The sequence below is a fragment of the Phoenix dactylifera genome, unplaced genomic scaffold (genome assembly GCF_009389715.1).
Source record: "Phoenix dactylifera cultivar Barhee BC4 unplaced genomic scaffold, palm_55x_up_171113_PBpolish2nd_filt_p 000097F, whole genome shotgun sequence".
Lineage (NCBI taxonomy): Eukaryota > Viridiplantae > Streptophyta > Magnoliopsida > Arecales > Arecaceae > Phoenix > Phoenix dactylifera.
In genome coordinates, this window is record NW_024067681.1 from 505,274 (window position 1) to 523,405 (window position 18,132).

The following is an 18,132-nucleotide window of genomic DNA, read 5'->3' on the forward strand; positions in this document are numbered from 1 at the left end:
CGAGAACGTCAAAGCTTGAGCAAGGAGAGTATGTGCATATCGGTTATTCGCCAAGAAGATTTTGGGTACTTATATAGAACTAAGGAGCCCAAAAAATATTTTTCAGCTAGTCTTTTTGGGTGAGATTCTAGGTTGTTACAAAAAGATTCTCGAAGTTCTAATGCTAAAGAGCTTGCGGAGGAAGAAAGAATCAGCAATGATGTCAATGATGTTGTAGTTACAAATTTAAATTCTCCATCGTATAAAAATAGAGTTATGCTTTTTGACAACAAGACCAAAAATCAGATTAAGCTAGTTGTGCAGGTGAAGCAGCTGCTCTTCCTAGAACCTTTTATCGTAGCGAGAAATGGTGGAGAACCTTTTACAAATCATATTTTTGTGAACTAAAGGATGTTTCTAACTTCATAGATCATAGATATTGTCTATAATACTTGATTGATTATAGAGCAATGCCGGATAGGTTTGCTTTACCTATAAATGTAAGCAGGAATTGAATTTAATGGAAGGAAAAAAATAGCACATTTAACGACGACAAAGGTATCATTGCCAAAAACATTCCCATGGATGATTTGGTCCCTCTCTAAACCATGAAAGCTGATGCTATAGTTGGATAGCCAAAGCATTTTATCCATTCTCATTAGGCATGCTGTGCTTAATCTATTATTGATGGTAATCTTTTAAGAAGGATGAAGCTTGGGCTTGTAAAGCTAGCCCTTCAAATTGGGAATCAGGAAATGGTTGGTAATCTTTTTGATCTTTTGTAATCATAGTTTATTTTGTTAGTAGATAGTAGAATACATGATATATTTATTCTGGTTATATAAATTTGTTAATATGAGTGGGAGGAAACTATATGTTATGCCTGCTGAAGGAAATTGAGAGCTTGTTTTTAAGAAGCAACATATGAGATCATGCAACTAGAGAGTGGAATGCCTTAGGCTTGATGAGAGAGAGAGAGAGAGAGAGAGAGGGAGTGTAAAGTTATGATACATATCTATATCATCTACAAAAATGAAAGGGAATATTTTTTCTTGATTTTATATCATTTTCTATATGAAAAACATCCCTTCTGTTTATGCAAAAGATGCATTAACTACCTCACTAGCTTTTCTTATCTACCAAACTACTATATGCATTGCCTCTCCATTCGAAATTAGGTTTGACTCTATCACTCTCTCTCTCTTAATTACATGGCTTATCTTTCTTCCCTCAAAGATATGATTCACATATGTGATTGCTATTGTCTCTTCCACCAAACATATACTACATATGACTAGTTGCTATTTGCTGGTATACCTAGGAATTAAATTGTATACAGTTATGTACCTAAAAGCTAAATTATATTTGCTATGGTTATCGATTCGATAGTTTTAAGAAAATATGGTGTTAGCTAAGAGTAGAATATAAACAATTATTTGCCAATTGTAAAAACAAAATTTATTTGTGTAAAAGAAAATTGCATAGATCATTGTTTAGTAAATACAACCTTTAAATATTTAGACTCTACATTATAGATTTATTATTTGGTTAGCTTCTCGAAATACTTGAATAATCTTGAACAATTAATGCTAGCAACATAAATAGTAGGTAAAAGTTTCTGTGCAAGAACCTTAGTATCCAATCTATTGGCCAAAATATGAAACAATTTATTCTCAAGAAAGATATTGAAGACAAAGGCTACCCTTTTTGCCATCGACTATGTCAATTGTTATTGAAGAAATAATATAGCTTCTGTGAATACACTCCATCACTATATTTATGCTGAGATTCTAATACTACTCAACACTGAATCATTAATTTCCCTACATGGCTACATACATGGTGTCACGTATTCATTACTTCTTAATCATTCTCAAATATTACAATTACCTCTTAAACAATTAGTTTCTTCCAACATCACAATAGTTGATATGAATGCACAATGTTCTTCTAAGATTTGATTAAACTTTTAAAACTATTGATTGAGAATATACATATTTTAGTTTTATAGTAATAGCAAGAAATATGCAAACAACAGCAATATTTGAATAAGTGACCATCACTCCAACTAAGCTATATATAGTCACGAAGATTTTTTCATGAAAGCATAACCATTGCACGACTCAGGAAAAAGTTATTTAGTTAGACGATTGGAAGAAAATTATTTTAGGTAGCATTCTTGACATCCACTTGGCAAGCATTTTGACCAACTTTAGCTACACATAGTGTGGTACTGTAGCATCTTCCATGTTTACCTTGACAGGAAGGAAAAAGTAAAAGAAAAGGAGGAACTGATAAAGAACCAGATTTTCTCCGATCCTCGTTCTCTCTGCTTGCGTGAAATTTGATGCATGAAGGAGAGAAAGAATCCTTCAAGATGCATGGGTAGAAAGTAAAATTGAAAGAAAATATATTAGGAACGAAGTTTAAATTAAGAAAGCAAAAGCAAAAACTAGAAAATGGAATTTTAAGGATTTGAGAACAAATTTAAGATATACACGTCCTTTCTTCGTGCAACTTATAAATTATTTTGAACTGGAAGGTGAAGCGGCAATTCTTATTTCCTTGAAATCACTTCTACTTCTCTTTGATAAATTAGAAGTAATAGATTTTTTTCATTGAATAATTAGATGTCATAGTTGAGAGCTGCAAATTGGTGATTGTGTGAAGCATAAATTAAGATCCAACAGGTCGACGATTCAAACCTGGAAGCAGGTCTAAAGTTCCCTCTTTACATTTTGTAGTAATTCTTAAGACCAATACAACTTAAGGTAAGAAAAGATGGGGTCAACTTGGTGTTATCTGAACAAGGTTTAAGTTGGGCTGTCTTGGAGTCTGAATCATATAAATACTAGTAGTGGTGAGCATTGAAACACTTTCAGATTGGATTGGATTAGGAACCTTATTATAAAATTGGAGGTTAGGTCTAGGTTGTCCAAGCCTTAATCCCAATCCAAGCCTGACCTAGGGAAGATACATAATTGCTCAAAAACCTTGGGGTTCGATCAAGTAAACTATGTCCTACTAAAGCTAGCCTAAACTCCACCCTTGTCAAGCGAGGGTGGACTTGGGCCGTATTATTTTCTGATCAAAATCAACCATCATGTATAAATGAAACTTGAGGCCTGAAAGGCCCAACAGCTCACAAAGTACCCTCCCTCCCAAGCTACATAAGCATCTCAAAACACTTGTAAAGCAATCTCCACATAAGTCTACAGAAAAAGCAGACAAAACTAGTTACACCAAAAAGACATTTATAATAACAAATTAAGGGTAGATATTTATCAAAGCCCCAACCCGAATTCGTGAGTCGGAGGCCGCGACAACTGCCGCCTACTCATAGGGAACTCTTCCCACAAACATGCAAGGCACCTCATCATAATATCATAAACAAGCAGCAGAATAAATTTAAATAACTATAAACTATAATATTAAAAGTCTTACATCAATTAAATCTCAAATAATAACCGGATAAAAAGATTATAATAACACTAAATCTAAACTATGTAGATATTGTCGAATTTTGCTTCTAGTCTCAGTCTTATAGTAGAACCCGTATCTAGAATTAAGTCTGTATCTGTGAAGAAAAGAAGGGATAATGAGTTCGATGCCTAATAAGTAATGAGTACCTTAACTAAATAATTCATATAATAACATAAAATAAAAATACAAATTATAATGAACCAGTAAAAAGACATAATCAATTCCTTTCAAAATACAAATCTATTAAAATCCATATAATTCAAATATTTGTATACGTAATCATAAATCCGATTAGTAACGAATTACATTTAACTCAATAATTTTTAACTGTGGCCACACTTGTACCTTGTGATTAGGCTAGAAATAGAACCATACTTATATCCTACTGAATATGCCAGAATATCATACTTGTATCCTATAGAGTGGGCCAGAATATCCTATTTATATCTTATGGCAGGGCCATAAATACAATCAATGAGCTCAATAATAGTCGGGGTGCCAATGTATAACTTTTAGTTGGCAAGGTTCAGTACATAGTCAAACTGAGAGTTCAAAGCTAATACACATCAAAGTTCTTTTTACAAATAACATATATATCATAATCCATTCAAAATATGCATATATAATATAAGATCAGTAAATAGTTTAACAATAATCTAAAAAAATATTACTCTGAATTATATATCTATTTTTCATTCAAAACACCATCTCATAAATTTCATAAATTATATTTAAATCGATTAACAATTTACTTGATGTAAAAATAATATTATATAAATAAAAATTTAGAAAAGGCAGATCATTATATACCTTGCATGAACAATGAACGGACAATCCAACTAATTCTGAGATCCTCCTTCAGAACCTAATATCTAAAATTGCATTATTATATTATTAAAAATAATCATAATTAATTTAATAATAAAAATTTTAAGTCCTGATACTGTTATAGGACTGACTAAGCAAAAGTGCCCGACACCCCATTCGATCCAATCAAAGAGAAATACATCTGATCATGCTCAGACTAGGATATAAGTAGTTCAATAGATATTGAGAGTGACCAATTCTAAAAGTATTCGAGAAAGGCCAAGGTGGGGGCTGGCACGCCGCTTAACAGTCATGGTCCAAGATCCCTATCTCCATAATCGATTCATTATATAGTGAAGGGCTCTTTGCTGGATCCAATCAACCTAGGGGTGGCAATCGAGTCGGGTCAGACATAAACAGGTCGGGTCAAATGTTAAACGGGTCAGAAAAGTATAAACCTGAACCTGACCTGTTTATTAAGCAGGTCAGAAATTACAATCTGAACCCGACCTGTTTAATAAACAGATAATCCGACCCGACCCGTTTAACCTGTTTAATAAACGAGTCAATTAAACGGGTCGGGTTCGTTTATGCTTACCCGTTTAACTAACTATTATTATAAATAATCAGAAATAAAATACTCAAAAAAAGGAGAGAGATTAGAAATTACCCGTGCTCGGTCATCGGTGCTTCCCTGCTTCCCTCGTCCTCCCCATCGGGGAGCTTATCGGCGCTCCTCGGCAGTCGGCCCGCTATCGTCGTCATCCACCGGCAAGAGAGAGAGAGAGATGGGAGGTTCGACGGGGAGAGAGAGAGGTGGGGGATTGGGGATCTTGGGGTTCCGTTCGGCAACAGAGAGATGTGGAGCGGTTGGGAGGCTTCGACGGAGAGAGAGAGAGAGGTGGGACTGTGGGAGGGTTAGACGGAGAGAGACATAGGTGGGGGGTTGGGGCTTTGGCAAGAGAGAGAGGGTGACTGCTAATTTGAAATGAAGAGATTGAGAGAGATACGAGTACGACTCACCGTTTCTCATCCCTTCTTTCTAATTTCCCTGCTCCTTTTCTTTCGTCTTGCTCCTCAGCTCCATGGCGGCTGTGAGATTTCTCCTCCGTCGTGGCTCCTTCGTCGCCGCCCGCTGCTCGGGTCCGAGCCGTCGAAACCCTTGAGTTGCTGCGCCGCATTGAGAGGCGGAAGTAGCCAGCATGGGGGAGGAGAGGGCGGAGGTCCGGAGGAGAGGGGAAGAGGGATAGGCAAAGAACTCGGGCAGCGGCGGCGCTAGAGCTAACCCTAACCCTAAAGGGAACGGAGAATAGGAGAATGGAGAACATGAGGCTGGACGGGTGGAGTGATGGAGTCGTGAATCGATTCGTGAACCTCACGGCTCGCGGGGAGCTGGGCCGACGCGGGGAGCTGGGCCGAGCGGTGAGTTGAGCTGAGCGGTAGCCTGTAGGCCTTGTGGGTTGTGGGCCTGTGGTCCTTATTTCCTTATCTATCAGCCCAAAAATTAAACAGGTTATACGAGTTAAACGGGTCAGACATCTAAAACCCGTATCCGACTCAATTACTAAACAGGTTAAACGGGTCAACCTGTTTACGATCCGAACCTATTTAGGCCAAACCCAAACCTATTTATGGCGGGTCGAACATGGATCGGGTTGGCGGGTCGGGTCATATTTTGCCACCCCTAAATCAACCCTAGAGAGAGTACAGAAAGAAAGCCATGCAGAGAGAGAAACAAAAGAAAGGATAAAAATAGAGAGGGAGAGAGAGAGAACAAACTTCAATCCTCTAACTAAAGAGGAAGGAAGAGGGTGGTTGTGGGTGGTGCCTAGGTCAGGGAACCCACGGCTGGCCAACAGGTGGCCGCGAAGGAATGAATAAAGACTTCGACGACAAGCGCCGGCAACGGAAACAACCAGAATTAGAAGAAAAAGGTTAGTTTTACAAAAATTAGGAAAAACAAAGCATTCCCCTTTTCGCCAAAAATCCTACGATCGCCGTCCGAAATTCGGGATCCAAGGAGTCCGGAAGAAAGAGAAAAAGGGTAAATCAAAGGAGGTTGGGTCCTTACTTAGTTTTTGGGAGGCGTTTGGCCGTAGCGACGGTGTGAGCAACAATCGACGTTCGAAAAGAGTTTCAAGAAAATCTTTCGGCGGTGAGCTGCGACTGAGGCTAGATTTCTAGTGGGGTGGACGGGGTGACAGAAAGAATTCTAAATAGATGTCAGTTGTGATTGGAATTTGATCAAAAGTATATCACTTTTTTAATCCTAATTAACTTCTATTTAGATATTTAATTTTTTTATTATTTTTATTTTAGAGATTTATATGAATTAGGATAAAAAACATAGTATAGATAGTGTGCATATATATATATATATATATATATATATATATATATATATATATATATATATATATATATATATATATATATATATATATATATATATGGTGTAGATATAGTATAAATATATCTTAAAACTATATTTCAAACTTTAACATATAAATAATCTTAAAATTATATTTGAGTGAATTTATTGTGTATAAATTCCCCAATTAGAAGTTATGGTCAGGGACTCGGCGTGACGTCCCTTCTAATCTAATCAACTATAATATCGAATATTTATTAAGAAGACAACAAAATGTGAACGAACAAGGCCGACCGATCCCGGAGATTAAACCGACAGGGACGAGGGACATTCTCGTCCTTCTACACCAATAAATCCATTCCATCGGTCGAAAGCGATCGAGCACCCCTTGCCCTTGGATCTTTCTTCTCTCACTCCATTTTCCACCCTTCCAGAATCTCGTCTTCTTCTCGATCGAAGTTCTCCGCGAGTCTCCCATGGCGACCTTCGGTCACAACAATCTCAGTGCCAAGCTCGTGAGTCAACCCTCGCCTCTTTTTTCTCTTCCCCTCCCAGTTCTCGTTGGTTGGTACCAATTCGCTGACCTATGATTTCGATCTTTGGATTTCCAGGTCTTGTTGGGAGATATGGGCGCCGGGAAATCTAGCCTCGTTCTTCGGTTCGTCAAGGGCCAGTTCCTCGAATTCCAGGTCTCATTCCATTCGTATTTTACGGATTGTTACGATCCTGGTTCGATTTCTGAGGGTTTTGGTGATTAGTGTCAGGGTTTGGTTCTCTCTTTTTTTTTGTTGTCATTTTTTGAGATTGATATTGCAGGAATCCACGATCGGGGCGGCATTCCACGCGCAGACGCTGGCTGTGAACGACGCCACGGTGAAGTTTGAGATTTGGGACACGGCGGGGCAGGAGAGGTACCACAGCTTGGCTCCTATGTACTACCGTGGTGCTGCTGCTGCCATCATCGTGTATGACATCACCAGCACGGTGTGATCACGACCATTGAGTCTAAATTCAATTCCTTTTCTTATGATTCGATTCAGTTCTTTCACACCACTTTGATTCATAAAATTAATGTTTTTACTGAGCTTTTGATTAATAATGTTTGCTTTCTTATCTCGTTTTTCTTTGTGCTTTTCAGGATTCGTTTGAGAGAGCTAAGAAGTGGGTTGAAGAGCTACAGAAACAAGGTCCCTGTTTTACCTTTACTCTGTTCCTGTAATATTTATTTTGTTCCGTAGTGGGACATATACTAGTCGGAAACCTGTTAGTCTTGATTGATTTGTCAGACAATGTGGATTCTTGTTCTAGGTAATCCAAACATGGTAACTGCTCTTGCGGGAAATAAATGTGATTTGGAAGATAAAAGGAAGGTGACAACTGAGGCAAGTTCGTGGAATTTATTGTTTATACCTACAATTCTAATTTATTTCCTTACTTCTGTCTTTATCTTGAGGAAACTTTCATAAGAGCCTGTGGGGGCATGAGTTTAGTCCCACCTCGGTTGTATACTAGGGACATTTTTTGGTACTTATACAGGACCAAAGACTCCAAACAATTTTTTTAGGCTAGCTGTTCAGGTGTGGTCTTGAATTATTATAAACAGCATCAGAGAGGGTCCAGTTCATAGCCCCAGTGGACTAGGGAACATTGCGGAATGGGCTCTTTTGAGACTGATATGGATCAATTATGGTGTTTGTGACTGGATTTGATTTGAACCTTTAGTCTGGTGAAGATGCCAGGCTTTAAAAGAGAAGAGTTTGTGAGAGCCTGTGCAGGGATATCTTTAGTCCCACATTGGTCATGCAATGGAAAGATTTTGGGTACTTACACTGCATTAAAGAACCGAAATAATTCTTTTCTTTCTTCTTTTTTGGGAAAGAACATATTCTGGTTTCCATTGTCTATGTTAAGCATGTATATTCAAGTACGCTAATGTCCTTATAATAATAGTAGGAACCATGGATTAAAAAGCTATGCTTTCAAGGCTCAATTTTTAAGCATCGTCCGAACCTAAGGAAAGGTAATTTGCAAAATAGTGCTTCAGGAATGGTTAATGCCTGAAGACTTGGCTATGCGTGGTCATCTAGGGTAAGTTTGGTTCGTTTGGTAACATATGAAATGCATAATGTATGACGGGCTATATATGGACCTACAATCTTTGGTAGTGGAAATTTTTCTTCTAGATAGTTTTAGTAGGTTCAAAGGATAACATTAGTGTGGCATGCACATGTTTGCAGGAATCAGGTATATACACGTATTCAAGCATCAGATTTGGCAAAAGGGAAAACAAAGAGAAAAAAGGATACGAGGGCACATAGAAAGAATGATTATTTTAATATATTATATATCAGATTTTTGAAATATTTTATAATAGAAAATATTAAAAGATATCATTCCCTTTGGAGTTTGAGTATACATATTCCTCATCCAAACTCAAGATTAGCTCAAGGATAATAGAATTATAATACTTTGCTGATTTATTTTAATGCACATATCCTTAACCAAACTTTAAAACAATAAAGTCTATTGCCAATTCCATTTTGGTGGGTCAAGCTCATTGCTGTAAATCCCAACTCTCCGGTCAATTATAATCTGTACTACTATTAAAAAAAATATCAGTTTTGAAATCAAGCCATTCCTTTTTGATTTCATTTTTCATTTTTCATTTTTATACTGAAAATACCCATAAAAATATGTTAATTACTGCACTTGCTCTCTCACCCGTGTGAACTACTATGTGTCTCCTCTCTTGTGAGAACCCGTGCGGATAGATCTTGGCTACTTATATATAGCATCAAGGAACCCAAATAATACCTTCTGGCTAGTTATGTTGGGTGAGATCCTGAGTTATTACAAACTGGTATCAAAATGGACCTGATCTATAACCTATATAGACTAGGGGACACTGTAGCACAGATATATTGGATTGACAACTGGCCGATTATGGTGCTTATGATTAGATTTGAATAGATTTGAACCCTTAGCCTGACGAGAATGTCAGAGTTTAAATGGGAGAGTATGTGAGAACTTGTGCAGATAGATCTTGAGTACTTATACAGGATCAAGAAACTCAAATAATACTTTTCGGCTAGCCATTTTGGGTGAGGTCCTGCATTGTTACATCTCTCTCCCCCTTCCTTAATTGGATCGGACCCCTTTCATAAAAAAGCTTTTGAACAAGTTGGACTCTCTCTCTTTATCGGATTTAACTCCTAAATAGATTAGATCCTATTGCTCGCTCTCTCCTTTTTACCCTCAAACCTGCATTGCACATTCTCAGTTGCTAGTAAAACCTACAACCATAGATTCTCATAAGTGATTTTCATGCGTATGCAACTTGTATATTGCATCTATCATGGATGCCTCGAGGCAGATGTGTGAGAGTCTAGGTAAAACCTAAGGTGCAAAAGTCAAACATTTAATGTTTTCTTAGAATCATAAATATTCCTAGTTGTGTGTAGTGATAGTGTAAACGACATAAAAGATTTTGAAATATGTTAAATTGGTATGAAGGAAGAAAATGTGCTTGGTAATAAATATGCAACATATGATGATATAGGTTATACGTTGACTTTTAAGGTGAAGATATTTGTTCAGTAGCTAAATGGGGTAAAGAAAAGTAGAAATATTAATTATATAGGGTGCTTTAAGGCTCATGTTAGTTCATGATGGACTGAGAAAATTTGAAAGTTGAGGTTGATCAGTATTTGATTATAGTAATACTGGTTTAGTCAGCATGTACGAGACTTATCTACAAGCTTTGAAATTAATAAGTTGATATTTAACCAATACTACCTACACATATCACCTATACAATAGCATGTTTTATGTGTCTTCATTGGATGGCTAAAGGCAATAACTGATTTTGAAGTCAGGTCAATTTTGATTTTAGTAACACTTAAACGTATTCTAAGTGGACAGGATTATCTGCAATGGTTATGAGTTAAGTTGAGATTTTTTATCAAAAATAGATGTATTTTTTATTGTTCATTTACTGTCATGTATTTTATTCATGCGTTCACATGCAGACAAAGACTAAGCACTGTTGCTAGGGCTGCAGTTGGTCAAATTCATTAGCCCACTGCATGGTGTCAGGATGAAATCATATTGCTTTCAGCCTTATCTGAGTCATATGTGGAGCTTATTTACTAAAAGAAGAATCATGGTCATTAGACCTTTACATTAGCTTCTTTATGGTAGACTATGTATGTCAAACGAAAAACTAAATTCGACCTGAAGGACCAGAACCTGGATCATATAACATATTTGGCCACATTGTATAAACAGCGAGTTATGACATACATATTCAAGTTGGAATTCTTATGTTAATGGTGTGGAAAAAATCATTATCCAGAGCTTGTCAAATCATCAACTTTTCCCCCATTTTGCTCTTTATGTCATGATTGAACTTCAATAAATTGAACTTACAAAAACTCCACCTTTATTTGTAGATAGCTATTCTTTTCCTGTAAGGATACGCTTGCCCGCTTCAGCGATTTGAAGCTGTAAGGGCTCTGCGTAACTAAATATTATCTAGATTAGGGAAATTGGACTGTATCGGGCTGTATATGCCTGTACAAGAAGACCTTAGTCCAGCCTGTGTTGCTTGGCTGTAATAATCCTTGATTTTATCCTTAATAAAAGAATGGGTCCTGGGATATTGAAGTAACAGATCTCAAGTGATACTTGTGGATGTTTGAGGACTCCATCAAGTTAACTCATAGAATTTTGTTGTCATCCTTATCTAAATAGAATTTTGTTGTCTCCTTCTATGTCTAAAATTATGTATTCAGAACTCTCCTACAATCTAGACATTAAGGAGTCCAATCTGCAAATTAAGAAATTAAAGCACCGAGTTTAAATTAGGACTCATGCTCATATTTGGACTAGGAGTCCTCGGGGATGCAAACTGAAATACTATTGGATGCCTTCTCATGGTCTTAACTGGACTAGGGCTTCTCTGGGACCCAAACTTAAGTAATATTTGGTTTCTTTCTTTAGTACGGCTGTCCGAATTAACATGCAAGCAATCCTCTGGAGCTAGTTTAGAATAGTTGAACCGGTAAAATGTGAAGACATAAAAGAAATTGTTGGCAGTATAATAGGATGATGGGTTATTAAGATGTGTAATTTGTCAAACCATGTTGACAAGCCATATGTTATCATTTCTGTTATGAACTTGATTAGGAAATAATCTGGTGTGTTTCATATTATGCTTGGGAAGTTTATCTTAAGCACAATTTTCTGCAGTTCTCACTTCATAAGCTTTAGGTTAATGTTATCATGATTTTAGTGATAAAGTGCCATTATGTTAAGTTTGTCTTTAATTATTTAAAATGGTATCCATGTGCAGTCCGTCTTTTACATGAGCTTGCAGTAAAATGCTGGTAATTCAGTCCTTGGTTAGGATGAACCAGAGTGCATGGCGTTATTTATTATGTTATTTAGTTTGTGATATATTAGAGATGCCTAAATTGAATTTTGTCATGTGTAGGAAGCACGGACATATGCTGAGGAGCATGGTCTTTTCTTCATGGAAACCTCTGCCAAAACAGCCATTAATGTGAATGACCTATTCTATGAAATAGGTATAACTTTAAGTTTTCTTTTGCTAAGCTGGGAAATGTAGGTGCATTGATTATGGATTGTCAGATTATAACTATGAATTGAATAAATAACTTTTGCTGTGAATAACTTTGAGGACTATTATTGCTGCATGTTCTTATATTTTTACAACATTTATCCAACTCATGATCCTCAGTTATGTCTCCATGTTTGTGATTAATTTGATCAATGAGTGATGTATCCATCATCTGCACTGTTGAAGAGTAAAATTCCATTTCTGTTGGCAAGGTGGTTAATAAACAGTCAAACCAAGTTCTTGGAAATCAGTGGTTGTGGCAGGAGATTGTCATAGTTATCAACTAAAAATATCATATCCCCAATGCCTTGGAATGACCTAATGCATGCGTTTCTGAGTTATTGAGATTCTGAAGTGATGCTGTTGCAATCTTTTGAAAGAATGTAATTGCAATCCAATCCCTTGCTATTGTAATTATAGTATGGTGATGCCAAGATCTGCAATGTTTTGTATTTTTTGTATGAATTTTATTATTTGCACCTTTAGCTAATTTTCTGATATTCTAGTATAGTATGGATTGAAAGCTTTCAATAGACCCCGTTTCATGAAAAATAGGAGAGAGCTGTTCCACAACGTACTATTTTTCAAAATTTATAATCTTTCAGGTGTTTGTGTTTGCAAGTCTTGCAGCTTTTTCTAACTTCTTTCATTCTTCGAAGGATGTTTTAGGTGAACAAGTACGTGCGTCAATTTTTGATGTACTGCTAATTTTATCTTCATTACGTTTGTCCATTTACAATCAAATATATCTTAGGCTAATTAGTGACATTTTGATGCTTTTCTCTATCAATAAGTTTGCTCACAATCAGATATACATTGCTCAAATGATCTGTCTCAGCAAAGAGGTAGAGCATTCATGAAAAAGGAGGAACTGTGGTAGTTGTTTGCCTGAAAATGAACTTAAACATTGACTTCTCTTTAAACATGCAGATATGATGTAAGTATAGGCTGATATCAATTAGGAGCAGCATTAGTACTACCTATTTTAAAATAATAACTGAAATAAAGAAAAGAAAATGTGAAGAGTGCAGTTAAATTTGTTAAGAAAAAGAGTTGGTATACTAGGAAAGACCAATCATGTCAAAGAATTTTTTTTGCCTATACATGAAATCAATCAAAGACTTTTGACTGTGCTTATGGGCATGCTACAATAATAGGTTTATATGAACAAATCTGAAAATGTTATATGAGGATTGTTATAGCTGAATATAATTATATTTTCCATGGTATGCTGTACTTGTTAGAACTAGTGCATACCGGACCATATCGTACTAAACCAGGACAGAAGCAATACATGACATAAGAGGCGTACCGAGTATTCGTATGCCAAGCTGACCTTTATACTAGGTATACCAACACTTTACCAGGATGGTATTGGTAAAAGGTTCGATACCAAAACGGCGAACCTTGATAGTTGCTGTTTCAAAAGGCATATTTGAGGGTCTCTTCACCTTTGGCCTCAAGGAGGCCCTCTTGGAGAACATCTTGAGGGTAATAGGTGGGGCTAATAGTATAACGAGTATCATGTAAGAAGACTCCTGTGAAGAACACTCTTTTCACCTTATATGGAAAGAATGCAAGTTAGGCTTCCATTACATTAATAACCATCGAAGAGAAGATATGGATCTTTTTATCATAAAAAATGATGTCATGTGTGGATTATTTCTAAAGTATGGTAAGGTATGTTATTGTGCACTTCCGATAAAGATATGTGCATGCTTATGTTGTTATGTATGCTATCCTCTCTACCTCGTGTCATGTCAGCAGTCACATCCTTATCTCTGCTTTAACTTTAATAAATGTTCAGAAAAATTCATGAGGCTTATGCCTTATGATTTGAGGCTTCGGCGGCCTTTTCTCATTGAGAGTTTTATGCCTCCATCCTTTTAAACATTGACTGCATTTCCTTTTTCCTTTTTTTTTTCTGTTTGGAAAAGATTTTTTTTTTCCTTCATCTTTTTTCATTGCATGAACCTCAGTTGCTATGAACTAACTGTTATAGTACTCAAAGAGGAAAAAAATAGCCAATATGAGTTGAGTGATACTCTATCCCAAATTGCATCATGAATGATGCTATGTATTTCTGATTAGTGGATATATATGACTGAAGTGTACTTCATATATCATGGGCTTGACTAATTCTTAACTGTGAATTTTATTGCATCTTTTATTTCTTTGATTTCAGAATTGAACTAGCAGCCTTATTATTTGCTCTTTGTAGATATGATTTTAAGATCCATTCTTTTTGGTATTCTGTAAACAGCAAGAAGGTTACCTCGTGCTCAGCCAGCTCAGCAACCAGCAGGGATGGTTCTTGCAGATAGGCCAGTTGATCGGTCTCGAGCTTCAGCATGCTGTTCATAGGTATTGACAAGCATGTTATAATCGTGGTTGTGATGCGGTGCATGAGGCCTTCATGTTTATCTCTAGGAGTAGGCAAGTTGAATAGGCCAGTTGTGCACATTAGACATATGCAGCAGCCTTATAAAGTCGGGGCAATTTGCTTTTACAAAGATCTTCCCAAGAATGGTGCCTGTTAAGGTAGCCCTTTTGAGTCCAATTCCCATACTTATTTGAAGGCCATTGAAACAGAAGAACTTAAAACAATCTTAATCTTTATAAATAGAATGATAAAAAAGGGAGTGCACAAGACTCTCGCCAATACAGAGTCTAGGGAGGGTCAGATATATGCAGCCATATGGAGAGGCTGTTTTCACGTTTTGAACTCGTAATGCCCAAGTCAAGATAGAGTAGCCTTACCTTTCGCCGGAGCTCACCCTCAATAAAGAGTGATAATAAATATCTCTCTCTCTCTCTGCTTCCAGGTGTTCTCTCTGCAGGTGTTCTCTCTACACGTGTTTTTTCTTCTTCTTTTTTTTTCTTTTTTGAGATGAGGGGAGAACTCACCTGAAATTCATTAAGATGATAAGGGGTCCATGTTCTTGGTTTAGTCACCAATTTGCCAATGATAGATTGTAACTAAACAATGGAAAATGAAGCCTAACTTTTGCTCTGTTATTTTGCTAATTTTGCTAATTTAATTTACTACTGTACTTTTTTTCTTCTTTGCCTTTATATTCATTGCAATAGTTGGACAAACTTTTTGAGCGAGCACATGTTCTTTTTTACCTTATAGTCTATAAATTTATCCCTTATTGATTACTATTTTTGCAGGTTGCAAGTCATCATCTGTTTGAAGGGAGTTAACAGTGTAATGTCTTTGCAGTGCAGCGACAAAGTCATGAAACAAGGAAGTGAAGGTTAAATATATATATATATATATGTATGTATGTATGTATGTATGTATGTATGTATTTGTAAATTGTTTTGTTACACCTCACCCCAGCATTAGGGAAGAATTTATCCTGTTTCCATCATCTGTTTGTGGATCCTGTAAATAAGCAAAGATTGTCTTGTTTGTTTACTATCAAAGTTCTTATAAATATACAGTTTGGTGTAATTAGAGTTTTACTTCATAATAATCAACACTTGTTAAAATTGACAGTTAATGAACAATTATCTTTGCATAACTGTTCTTAACAATCAAATATGTGTTTCCCAATGTCACTAGGTAAACCATATTCTGCCAAGTTGTCACTGTCAGGGTTGAACTATACCTTCTGTTAGGGGTTCAGATTCACCATGATTGCTGGATCTTGGGTAGTGTATACTCTTGAATCATTCTTTATTTGCCCTTTTCAAGGGGACATCTATTAGTTAGGATTTAAACTCTTGCGCTTCGGATTCTGGAAGTATTCTTGAAGTATCAGGCTCTGCTGCTTTATTACATTGTGATTGACTATATTTATTTAACTAAGGTTGCCTTCAAGAGTGAGAATAGTTCCTTTTGGCTGCTTTTGCAGAAGGGTGTTTTGTATGCTAATGAATTGTGAAGGCCATGGTTAAATTTATATGGGCAATGGGTCCCAAAAATTAGGATTCAAGGTTTCAAGAATAGCTCTTATAACATTGATATTGAAAGTAAATCCAACTCAACTAAGCCCTAATCCCAAATGAGTTATAGTCCGCCACATGAATTCTTTTATCAATTTTGCTCGGTTTATATATACTTTCTGATAGATGTTGAGTTCTCATGTTCTCTCATACTATTTCATACCAAGTAATTTTTGGTCTATTTCTCTCCTTTTTTTCTTTCTATTTATATCAAATCACTTCTTAGTGCATCCATCGGTTTATGCTGTATATATCTTCTAAATCGTTCTTTTCTCAATTTGTCTTTTATTGATGCTACCTCCATATTTTTATAAATAACTTTATTTTTTATTATCCTGTCTTGTATTACCATACATTTATCTTAATATTTTTATGTCAGCCATTCTCATTATATGCACATGTTGTTTTTTAGTTACCTAATAATTTTTAGAATAAAGTATGGTTGATTGTATAATTGTCCTATAAAATTTTTCTTGCAACTTGGCTAGTATTATATGATCATATAATACCCTAGTTACATTTTCTAGTTTTGTCCAACTTATTTTAATTCTTTGAATAATATCATTTTCAATTTTCCATTCTATATAAATAATTGATCCTAAATATCAAAAATAATAACTTTTAGAAATTTTATGATCCTTAATTTTCATACCATCTTCATCTCTATTTCTGAGTTTACTAAAATTGTATTTCATGTACTTTGTCTTCATCCTATTTAACCTAAAATCCTTAAATTTTGATGCACTCTTTCATAATTCCAACTTATATTCAATTCGGATTTTAGTTTCATTTGCTAAGACTGTCATCTGTAAATAGCATTACTAAAGAATATTATTATAAATATACCTAGTAAGTTTATCTATACTTTGTACAAAAATGTAAGAATTTAATGAAGATACTTTATGTAAACCTCTTGTGATTGGAAACTAACTAGTATTATTATTAGTAATTATTATATTAGTAACTGCTCCATTGTACTTGTCCTTAATTATATTAATATATCTAAATTTTTTTTTTCTAAAACCAATCATCAGACATTACTAGGATTATTATTATATGCTTTCTTTAAATCAATGAAATCCATATGAAGATATTTTTTCTTTTCCATGTACTTCTACATTAACATTGGAAGGAGAAAAGTAGCTTCCATCATTGACCTTCCTATCATAAAATCAAATCGATTCTCTAGTATTTTTATGTCATACCTTAATATATACTCAATCACCCTCCTAGAAGTTTTATAGTGTTGCTTATGAGTTTAATATCATGATAGAACAATCTCAAATATCCTCTTTATTCTTATACATGGATACTATAGTATTCTTCCTTTATTCGTCAGCCATCTTATTGGTTTTTGAAATTTTACTAAATAAATTAGTCATCCGAGTTACTTACACATTGACTGAACACTTTCAAACCTTAATAAGGATTCCATTAGATCCAATTATTTTTTCTGTTTTCATCTTTTTGTAGCTTTTTTTTTTTTATCTCTGATACTTTTGATGTATGCATATATTTAACATTTCTATCATCAATAAAACTAATGAGCATCTGACTTTTATGAATAGCTTATCGAAATAACTTCTCCATCTTTTTTTTGATCTCGTCCTCCTTAACCAAAATTTTTTAATCGTCGTCTTTAATGCATTTATCTAGGGCCAGGTCTTTAGTTTTTGTTTCTTTTAGTTTTGTAATCTTATAGATATCTTTCTCCCCTTCAAGTTCTAAGTTGGGATATAAATCTTCAGATGTTTTGACTCTAACTAACTTCTCATATCATCTTAACTTTTTTCTTAGCCTCCTTGTAGCTTTCATGCATTTCTCTCTTTCTACATATTGATAGACTTCTATAGCACTCTATTTTAGACTGCACTACTAAGTAAACTTTCTTATTCCA

At 35.4% G+C, this 18,132-nt stretch overlaps 1 protein-coding gene across 1 annotated transcript; it reads left to right on the plus strand.

Moving 5' to 3' along the window:
* Positions 1-6,945: 6,945 nt before the first annotated feature.
* Positions 6,946-15,752, plus strand: LOC120104759 (ras-related protein RHN1). Its single transcript, XM_039116488.1, has 8 exons — positions 6,946-7,155; positions 7,252-7,329; positions 7,457-7,624; positions 7,779-7,827; positions 7,949-8,022; positions 12,135-12,228; positions 14,545-14,645; positions 15,456-15,752. Exons 1-7 carry the CDS (start codon positions 7,117-7,119, stop codon positions 14,643-14,645), a joined length of 603 nt encoding a protein of 200 aa, XP_038972416.1. The 5' UTR covers positions 6,946-7,116; the 3' UTR covers positions 15,456-15,752.
* Positions 15,753-18,132: the final 2,380 nt, after the last annotated feature.